Source organism: Musa acuminata, chromosome BXJ3-2 (assembly GCF_036884655.1).
Source record: "Musa acuminata AAA Group cultivar baxijiao chromosome BXJ3-2, Cavendish_Baxijiao_AAA, whole genome shotgun sequence".
In the NCBI taxonomy this organism is placed as follows: Eukaryota; Viridiplantae; Streptophyta; class Magnoliopsida; order Zingiberales; family Musaceae; genus Musa; species Musa acuminata.
In genome coordinates, this window is record NC_088350.1 from 32,608,727 (window position 1) to 32,619,576 (window position 10,850).

Consider the following 10,850-nt stretch of genomic DNA (forward strand, 5'->3'; position numbering starts at 1 on the left):
AGGCTAAGGTATAACACTAACCCTAGATGTACAAACGGTGATATGGTAGTTTTATTCACTTTCTAAGCATTTATTCATTTAATAGAAAATTCATTAAATTGTCTGAGCTGACAAATGGAGACTCGAAAATAAAATAAGTTTACAAATTGTGCCACAATTTCCTTAACCCCTCTCTTTGTAGGTAATAAATCAAAATTAAGTCAAATAATTTCTATCAATACAATATTGTGCACAATTTTCTTAGGAATAAAACAATCAGAAAATGAAGAAACTGCAAAAATATTTCCTTGTGTGTTTACCTTTTTCATTTTTAAACTTTTGGAAAGAAAAGAATATACTTGACAATCAGGAACCACAGTGCACTGTGTACAACATATTGTCAATATATTCTCAGCAAGTCATTATAGGAAATGCCCCTAATGACACTACTGTGTGACTATATTGGAAGAAGAGAAAACTGAAAAGGATATGTAAGTTTCTAATTCATGACAAAAGAGGGGCATCCTGGCATGAGAATTCCACCACAGCAAGGTCAGGTGTAGGACCAAATATAAGCAACCCCGACCCTTCAGAAAAAGGCTAGCCCGATGATTGAAACCCATGAAGCCTAGGATTCAATGTAACCACCTTAAAAAAGGCACCAATCATAAACAAAAGCAAAGAGAAAACGTATAACATCCTGTTTTTACAATAGGACTAGGACATTAATTATAAGTGAAGCACCTCATAAGAACAATTGCAAAGAAAAAATGATAAGAAATTAAACTACTTTCAAAATAAGAGCATCTAACATGAATCCAACACAAGGATAAGCTTTCATGAGAAGTCCAATTTTAGATTCCAATGACTAAGACATAACATTCAATTGAGGAGAAAAATCAAATACAAATGAAGTAAATTTCGAGTTAAAACAAAAAAAAAGGACTTCTAATTCAAGATCAAAGACAAAAGCTTTTATTACATACCAGAATATCTGCAGAAGATATATTAAGCCACTGCTGAATCATCTGCAAAAAAATTTAATGATTACCGAGGGGCACAGAGTATGTTAAGAGACAGTGATTTGATATGAATAATCAAAGAGAAGTAGGGTCTAATATTCACAGAAGCCCATTGTAAACGCAAGGAAGACGGGGTGACAACAAGAACAGGCCATGCATCCGGAATGCAAGCAGCAACAGCAATTGCCTGTAGAACAAATCAACCAGTTCTCGTAAGCAACAAGTTGAATATCCAGTTGGTACACAATGAAATTTATCATCTCGAAAATAAAACATGTTAATGTCACAATACCAATGCTACAATAACGAATATTACTTGCTAGTGTGAGCTTTATGTCAAACAATTTCAACCTAATCTGCAATAGAGAAGAAAATGAACCCTAGATAAACATAAGTTACCATAAAGGAGTTGGAGAATGCTGAATCAGAAAGTATTCTCATCATTAGAGACTGTAAGTCATAGGAGAATGATGAATGAGAAAAAACTCACATGAGAGACTCCAAATCTACATTTTAGGATGCTGTAATTTTATATATTAAGATGCATAATCTACAATCTGAACAATCTTCTTTATAGGTCTCCAGAAGTTCAACTTTAGCATGATATGAGTGTCTTGTTCTAGTGCCTCCCAGTCCTATGCACTCTTGCTCATCCAGATTGCTTGCTTGCTTGCTGAAGGGTTTATATAATGTCATACATCATTACCGTGGCAGACACTTTCAGGTTTTAACTTCTAAGCCAAGCCATAGCTCATAAGAACTTGCAAATTTACCAAATCCTAAGTAGCCTTGCTCATTTGGTTTTCTCATGCTTTTTGTCATCGTATGAATTGTTTTTTCAGTAAAATCCTACCTAATTTCAGAATTTATCTAAAACGTAAGGTTGGTATGATAATCTTAAAGTTTAAATAGCAAACAGCAAGTTTTACAAATAGCCTATGAGAATGCTAAGAGAATAATTATGACAATAAAAACTGAATAGGCAACACTAAATGATGGGAAACTAAATGCAAAACCAATCCTATAAATAAAAATATATAAGATGATCCAACTTGAATAATATAAGCAATGAAGAACTTAAAAGCTCAATACAAGATCTGGGCCCAAAATCCAATACCTGTAATGTCTTTCCAAGACCCATTTCATCAGCTAAAATAGCACGTCCACCATGCTGCAGCACGAATCTAACGCAGAAAAATAAATTGCAGTTTAGATTACACTGAAAAATTCTGAAAGGAAATTAAAAAGAAATGTCCATTTCAATGAATGAAGTCCTCAGATATTCCAGTGAAACAATTCCAAGCAGAATTTACGGTAGAATTTATCAAAAGTAAATCGTATGGATGAAAGAGAACACCAATAACTTCTATTACATTTGAAATTTGTCATGCAAGATTCTGTTCAGGATCATTTTGCTGGACACGAGATACTCTTACGATCTTGGTTATGATGGGGTGTCAAAAAGTTGTATTTAGGCACCCAAAAACCTCAGGAATGTTAAAAATTGTACTGCTTTAGTTATGAAAAAAATGTTTTGGATTGGACACCATTCCACATTGGTAATTATCCCAGAGACACAACAAGAAAAGTTCCACAACTTACTCTAGATATTAAAAAACCTCTTTTTAAATACTAAAAACCTTCGACGATTGAGTGGATATGAAGATAGCAAATAATAATATTTTACTGATCACTAATAAGTAATAAGTAACAACATGAATGTTTTAGGATCATGCACATGAGAAAAGAAGCTTCGAGTAACACAAAATGAAGAAAAAGGTTTTTAGTTCACAAATCAGAAATGTAGATTAGTCGGCCACCTAAAGCTACTAGTTAATTTGATCTAATATACCAATTTGTTCTAGTTAATTTAGTTCACAAATCCGAAACGCAGATTTTGTGAAGCAAAAGAACTTATCTCAATGTTAGAATTTATGAACTAGAAATATAACTGCAGAAACCCAAACAAAAAGAATTTATGACTCTTTCCCATTTTTGCTCCACACCAGAGTTAAGTGAAACCAATAGGACTATACCAGTTTTTATGGAATTGTAACTAAAATGTATTTTATCTTAGATCTTCTATTGCAGACATTCTGGTTGAGAACCAGATCGATTAACTTCAGTGCTCCTCTTTACAGAAGGTAACTACACAGTTCTCTCTTGGATTTACAATGTGGCACGAGCACCTAGTGTCTCCTACAGCAGTCTAAGTTCCCTTCATCATTTCCCTCTACCACAGTTAAGAAATGTCATAGAGTAGCTAGAAAAAAAGAAGAGGCAAGAAGTAGCCACCATATGAGAGGATTTCCCCAGAGCAACAGATATGCCAGTTTGTGGACCCAACAATTAGTGCCGATAATTTTTTATTTTATGCACCAACAGACAACTACTTATTAAGTTTTGGCATGGACAAGCCTGCACATGCCATTCTGTTGACCAGACATGGTTGCTGATAAATTTGAAGTTTCAGGTTTACATAATCAAATTTAGATAGAGGAGTTGGGGTCTGAAAGGAATAATTTCACTATGATTGCCATCTTCACATTGTTATTTTAAACATAGAACTTTCACTCAATAATGTCACCCTATTAGATGTCCATCAGGAGAAATGTGCTACCAGCAAACAGATCCATCCATTATTACTATAGATGTATGTATGCATTGAAATAGAGACCTATCTACATTTTACTATGGTTGTATATACGCAGATGGAAGGTAATCGCAAACTAGATGCTGCACGCACCACGCTTACGTCAGATACATAATTTCATTAAAAATACATTATTTTGAAAACCCAACAAAAAGACTTGCCACTTCGCACCTAATTCCTTCTCGTTGGAAAGGTAGAAGTTTTGATTCAACATAGCTTGGCATCCTGTCATATAGATCTTCTTAAAAGACAAGTTAGTATTGAGAAAGAAAATGTTATGTGAGAGCAACATAACAAGAAAAGAAGAGTTAAGGCTATATTCAACAATTTCAGTACCTATATGTGAAGGACTTTAAAAGCTATTTAAAAAAATAATTATTATTATACTAATAAATAATAATAATGAATTTTGAAGATTATGCATCATGTCCACAGAAATAAAATGATGCCAGGATACACTCTATAAAAAGGCTCTCTGATGAAAAGAAATGGGTCAAGAAACAAACACCAAAATATTAATGAAATTAAAAAAAGGATCCAACAGAACGAAGGACCAATTCTAATTTGTAACTTGAAGATTGAAGTTTCATTTTCAGTTTATCTTCTATGCATGATTGAGAAATGTCATTTTCGTTAAGAGACAAACATGCTTGACAAATCTGTGGTATAGAAAAGTAACCTAAAAAGATGATTACATCATTGCATTTCTCATTCAACGCTTAAATTTTGCTTCAAATGCAACAATAGTAAAGGCATAATCCACACCTCTTGTGCACATGTAATCCATATTCTTAATGGAACTCTTGTTTACATGTACCTCGTAGATCTTGAACAGCAGATGCAGCAGCAAGGGCACGTCGGACTAATGGATCAAACTTTTGAACCTGGAAGACATGGTGCTTAAATGAGTTAATTATTGCTTATTTGAATAAAAACTAATGTTAATTATGAATTCCTATCCGTGTGATATGTCACTGATTCAAAAGGTGAAAGACCACAAGATGGACCATAATTGAAACAATTTATCCTGTTTGATATTATTTCATTGATTAAATGTATTACAGAACAATATCATAAGCAAAGAGCTACAACATGAGGAGCAAACCTTAACATCCACACCAGCCACCGCGTTAAGAACTTCCTCAGCCACATCCAAGGATGATGGAGGGAACATCCATAGTCTAATGTTTACCATTTGAAGGAACATAAAATGTAAAGACAATTAGTTATCCCACCTAACTTAATGAACCCAATCAAACTCCATGAAAGTATCATGAATGTGTCAATACCTTTCCTTTCCATGCCAGCTAGCCTTTGGGATCTTATGAAATGCATCTACAAGTAACTAGAATGAACCCATAACAACAACAAATAGTTCTAATGAATTGTCTTTTGAATATACATCAAAGACTTCAGGTGATATGCCAATACAATACCGGATGATAATTGAACTTTGCCGCAATAACACCACTGGCATGAAGACAAAGTCTGACACAGAGCTTGGACACAGCAAAAGTGGTATCTTTCCCTGGAAAGACAAACCACAGTAAATCATAATCATATGACTTAACTGTAGAGAAGGCGCAAAGAACTATCTAAAAGCTCAAGATAAAACTCTTCAGATAGTGGTCAAACAGATTCACATACCAGTTTCTCTGGATGCATCCGTTGAAGATAGACCTAGCGCAGGAAAGGTTTCAACCTAGATAAGAAGAATTAGGCAAATAAGCGACTCACAAATTAGTTATGGAACTTGGCATTGATGGTGGCACATCAGGAGACGAAACATTTCCAACTTGATGCCTATCTTGTGAGTGCTGCAAAATCAAAAAAGACAGAAGAAATAAATCAGTTTAAAAACAATGGATAAATGGCATTCCAAGCCATCAATGCAATATCTGTCTTTTGTGATATAGATGAATGAATTCAAAAAAATTAAGGCAGCCGTAACAGAGTTACAGACAACAATAAAGAGAGATAATATATTATCTTTTATCCAAATATATTGTAAATTGCAGAAATTGAAAATAGTTTCTGTGCTTTGAATTTATAAAGCATCATACAAATTTGGAGTTCCTTCATCTTTAACCTTTCCTGGACTCTTCATTTCTTAAAAAATTGGACTTTCATGTCATACTTCATGAAACAAAACAGAATACCTGTCTGCATTGGCTACATGTTGCCTTTATATTCTAATTTAGCTAGTTGCCTTCAACAGCTAAGGCTCTTCAAATTAGCCAACAATCAAAGGTGATCATTCCATGACTAACTTTTGGAAATTTAAAAAGAAATTGATGTCAAATAAGGGCAAGTAACATCTCCCATCATGATTAACCACCATAGTTTTAAATTGATATACTTCAAAATAAAACAGGTGCAGGGGCTATGAAGCATCAAATTATGTTTAAAAGGTCTGTGTGTTTCATCAAGCACAAAACACATTATTGCTTAGGAGGGGAGGGAAAAATCAAATAACATACATTTATGCTATCTTCTCTTTTTTCCAAATTAACATCTATAGAAATAAAAAAAGTTTTGAACTATACTTCTGCAAGATCTGTCAAAGATAAGAAGCTACCCTATTTCTCCAGGTTCAGAAAAATTGCAATCATGATTCTTCTAGATTAAGGCATTATCCTAGATATTACGTATCACAATTTTTATAAAGCTTCCAGTGGATATTTAAAAATGAGAGCGTAGGGTTTATGCAAAATTCAATAATGAGATGCTATATCTATTATAGTGACGATGGTAGTGATGACGGGTTGATAGTGGTGGATCTCGAGAATGTCCTTGGAGATGGGCGGGATAGAGTCCTAGAGGTGGAGCTCGAACAACATCTTGTGGGGGGAGAAGAGGAGAGAGAGCGACGACAGAAGATAAGACAAAGGAAGAGGAGGAAGAGGACGAGGACGATGGTCGCGTTGCATCATCCTGCATCTGCGTCGACACTGCTCTGCATCTGCAATAGCACCGCCATCGCCTCATGCTCTTCCTCCTCTTACTTTACCTCACCTCCCGAACCGATGCAGATGCAAAGCAATGTCAATGTATATGCAAGACAATACAGAGTGACCATCGTCCTCATTATCTTCTAACTCTCCCTTTGCTCACCTTCCATTGCCACTCTCCCGTCGCTTCCTTCTCCTCCCCCTGCAAGAAGCCATAGAAATCCCAAAAACTCCACCTCCAAAACGTCACCCTGCCCGTCTCCAAGGATATCCCTGAGATCCACCACCACCATCATTAAACTATCATCACTATCGCAGCCACCACCCCACCTTGATCGTCAATATTATAAATGACATCGACAAAGCTAATTATCGTGTCATTCTCGTGAACCACCATTACAACAATCACCTGTGGCCCTCAACAACGCCATTATCCGCTACCACCATAACAATCGACAAAGAAGTTTTAAGTATGACATAACAAAAAAAAACATAATTAGAATGTTCAAATTATTTTTTTGTCTATCGTTTTCGTACCATTCCAACACGTGTTAAATCGTCTGTCAACAAAACCAACGACGTTAGAATAAATGAAGTTAAATGTTTCACTTTCATAACTATAAGAATTTAAATATAATTTTTTTAAATCTAAGAATCAAAATGTTAAATTAGTCAAACTACTTATCAAAGCACGGTAGTGTGTGACAAGCCCATAGTCTTCTTAGTTCTTAGTTATATTTCAAGTCAGTCCCTTGATGTGAGCCTCAGGTTGCATCACAAAAATATTTTCCTGATAGCAGTTTGAGCATCAAATCTGCAAACAAAGCTCACACGATAACATGAAAAACTCTAGAGGAGTTCAGCAAATAATAAAGCATTGATTTAAATATTTACAATAAAAGCTTGTAATCAGATTTGACTGAATTCAATCAGAAAGCATGGACTTGTGACAAGAAGACATGTTTAAAGAGTAATTGTTGACCTCATCCACAATGGCCTAAAAAAACACCATCGACAAGTTTCTTCAAGCACATAAACAGTACAGATATCAAAGAGATGGCAGATACTCATTTGGGCTTTGTCCAAATCAGCCATATTTTGAGGCTCCCATTCTGCACTAAAAAGGCGAATAAGTAAAGCTGAAATGAAGCTTACTGATATTGCTCCGCATGAAGCCCAGCGTAGACTCCGTGGGACTGCCATCCTCGGACCTGCATCAGCACAACTGTAATTATTTCTCATGTTCAAAACGATTTAGACAAAACATTTTGATGATGAAAGTGAGAACCAATTCTGACAGGAAAAAAATGGCTTATAATAATATGTACTATCTCAAGAAGAAAAAAAATGAAATATAGAACCTTCTTCAGCTCTTGTCCTTTCTATTGGAATAAAAGAAACATGCTTTAGTAAATGTAAAAGTTTAGACACAAGGATCTAATAACAGTATGTCATAAACATGTTTTGGTGCATTTTTAACATGATATGAGCAAGTAAGTCAGGGAAGCCTCGAGGGCTTGCATAGGTATCCGAGTGAGATGAGAGAAGCAAGGTCCAAGCGTATCTAAAGGTATGTTTGAGAACACATTTGATATGTGGATTGATGGTCTAATTCACAATTTAAATTTTAAATATGAATTGATGTTTGATAATTTTTTTTCAAATTGCATTTGGCCTGGATACTGCATTACAAATGCTTAAATGGTGATGCTATCTTAGATTAGCATTAACATTTCCACATTTATGGGATGCTAATGAAATTCTTCGAATTTCATATAATGTATTATAACATTTTATAAAATCATAAGATTGTCATCATAAAATGGAAACCCTAACCCTCATTTCCTCTCCCCTTCTCTCGAAACCAAAATGAAATTTTATTTACTTATTTCCAAAGATTATTTTACATTCATTTATATGATTGTATTCTTCTATTTATTATATTTCTGGACCATACAATTTTCTTTTGTAAGATTCTAATTATTTATTTAAATAAAAAATATGTATTCACTTTTGAATGAACATTTAAAATATTATTCAATGAACTTTTGAAATACAACTTTACCAAACAACACTTACGCCAATGTACAATTAAAATATAATTTTAATCTATTATTTACCAACACTCAAAGCATTCTACAACGACACATTCATTCAAGCACCTTTCTCCAAATGCACCTTCGAAATACAAATGTGTTCCAAAATGCATCCTAAATTTTAAGGAAAGGCAAATTAACACCTGGGCAAGGTGAGGCAAGGCTCGAATGCCTCTAAATTGTTCAGCCAAGCGAATTCACACTCGAGTAAGGCGAAGTGAGGCAAAGCCCAAGCGCCTCTAAATTGTTCAAGCAAGCAAATTCACACCTGGGTGAGGTGAGGCGAGGTGAGGTGAGGTGAGGCGAGACGAGGCCCAAACACATCTAAATTGTTTTAACATGCAAATTCATGCCCGGGCAAATTGTTTTAACATGCAAATTCATGCCCGGGCGAGATAAAGCCTGAGCGCCTCTAAATTGTTCAAACATGCGAATTCATGCTTAGGCGAGGTGAAGCGATGCAAGGCCTGAGCACCTCTCAATTGTTGGGCAAGCGAATTCACACCAGGGTCCCGAGAAAGGCGAGGCGAGGCAAGGCACGAACACCTCGAAATTGTTCGGGCAAGCAAATTCAATTGGGTGCTGCTTAGGCGTGCCCAGTCCCAATGAAGCTGATTGAGCTTGAGTTGAACCCAAATTTATTGATTCGTTTCAACCAAGATAACTTGACTTCCTCCAAACCCACCCCCTACTTGCCCTGCACAAACCCTAGCTTCCCAGCCCCTGGCAGCCGACTCTCCTCCCTGTCAATGATCAGCGGCCACCTTTCTCCCTTTCCCAGCAATCAACATGCCCTGTGAAACCTCTTCCCCCTTTCCCAACAGCCAACGAATGGCACACGTACTCCTCTCTCCTCCCCCCATCCCCTCTTCTCCCTTTCACAACCACCGGCACTACCCCCACCTCTGACTTAACGGACAAGTTAGGTTAGGAAATGAACCAGGTTGATGAACAAGAGGATACAAAGAGATGGGATCACAGTGGAGGCGACAGAGGACCCAGAAAGCAAGGGCCCCACCGACGCTGAAGATGCCGGCGGTGTGGCGCAACAGACGGGTGCACGGCTTCGCGTCCGACCGCATCAGTTCCCCATCCGACCATCCCAGCGCCCGCCTCAGCGCCATCCTCCGTCTCCTTGCTCTCTCCCACTCCCAAGAAGACCAAAGCACAAAAGAAGAGGGAAGGAAATAAGACGATGACGTCCGTCGGAGTTGGCGGTGCCGGCAACAAGAAAAGGAGGAGGAGACCTCAACGAGGGTCGGATGGTTGGGTTGTGGGAGCGGTGACGGCGGACGGGGACGGAAGGGAGGACGTGGTGAGAAGTAAAGCCCTACCGTTTCCTGACGCGGAGAAAAGGGGTCGTAGTTATTAAACTCGAACCGGACCGGTTAGTCGGACCGGAAAAACTCGCAAACCGGACGTCCAGCTGATTCAGTTGGATGACCATAATATTTATGGCTCTACAAACACGTTTATTTCAAAGCCACTACCGTAATATTTTATAGCTCATAGAGAATGTGATCTGATCAACAAGTCTTAAGTTTGCATCTTTATCAGACATTTGGTTTTTTTTATATATTAATTTTAGATCATAAATTATATTTTTTTTATAAAATAAAATAAAATTACGCATTAATATTATTTTATATAATTTTTAGAATATTTTTATTTTTTGTTATTAAAAAATTACGCATTAATCCCTATTTAAAAGACATAAAAATAAATTTACACACCTTAAACTAATATTGTTTACTAATTAGGCTGGAAATTTCACTTGTCCAAATGCAGGCTGACGCTGTACAGGAAAATCATTGTACAATAAGGCTCGGGAAGATTACGAAATATACATATTGAATCTGATTCCAACGCATTATCAACAAAAAGACTTGTCAACATTGAAATGTTCTAAATTAAAACAGAGACATTGTTTTTTCTGATGAAAAACTTTTTGTAACCAATAAAATATCGCACTCATGCAAGGAAGGCCATGGAACAACTAATTGGTACGTATAGATTAACAATTCCCTGTTGTTGCCACGCTCCAATGTTAAGAGGTGATTTCTATACTTGTTTTATTGAGTAGTACATATGTTATTGGAAAAACAGAAAACAGAATACCTGAAGTGAAGGAGGGCCTTGTTGATCTTTG

General features: G+C 36.4%; 1 protein-coding gene across 19 annotated transcripts in view; it reads right to left on the reverse strand.

Moving 5' to 3' along the window:
* The window catches only part of LOC135584190 (uncharacterized), a 28,131-nt gene extending 18,083 nt beyond the window's left edge, over positions 1 to 10,048 (reverse strand). For 3 of the 19 annotated variants that reach the window (XM_065140382.1, XM_065140389.1, XM_065140375.1), the window contains exons 1-12: positions 9,642 to 10,048; positions 7,761 to 7,816; positions 5,442 to 5,471; positions 5,302 to 5,356; positions 5,091 to 5,182; positions 4,944 to 4,999; positions 4,760 to 4,835; positions 4,472 to 4,538; positions 3,826 to 3,895; positions 2,119 to 2,185; positions 1,105 to 1,188; positions 966 to 1,007 (exon numbers count right to left, since the gene is read on the reverse strand). In XM_065140382.1, coding sequence (XP_064996454.1) covers positions 966 to 1,007; positions 1,105 to 1,188; positions 2,119 to 2,185; positions 3,826 to 3,895; positions 4,472 to 4,538; positions 4,760 to 4,835; positions 4,944 to 4,999; positions 5,091 to 5,182; positions 5,302 to 5,356; positions 5,442 to 5,471; positions 7,761 to 7,816; positions 9,642 to 9,825 — 879 coding nt within the window. In that variant the 5' untranslated portion in view covers positions 9,826 to 10,048. The other 16 variants (XM_065140387.1, XM_065140386.1, XM_065140383.1 and 13 more) reach the window with 16 other exon arrangements.
* Positions 10,049 to 10,850: the final 802 nt, after the last annotated feature.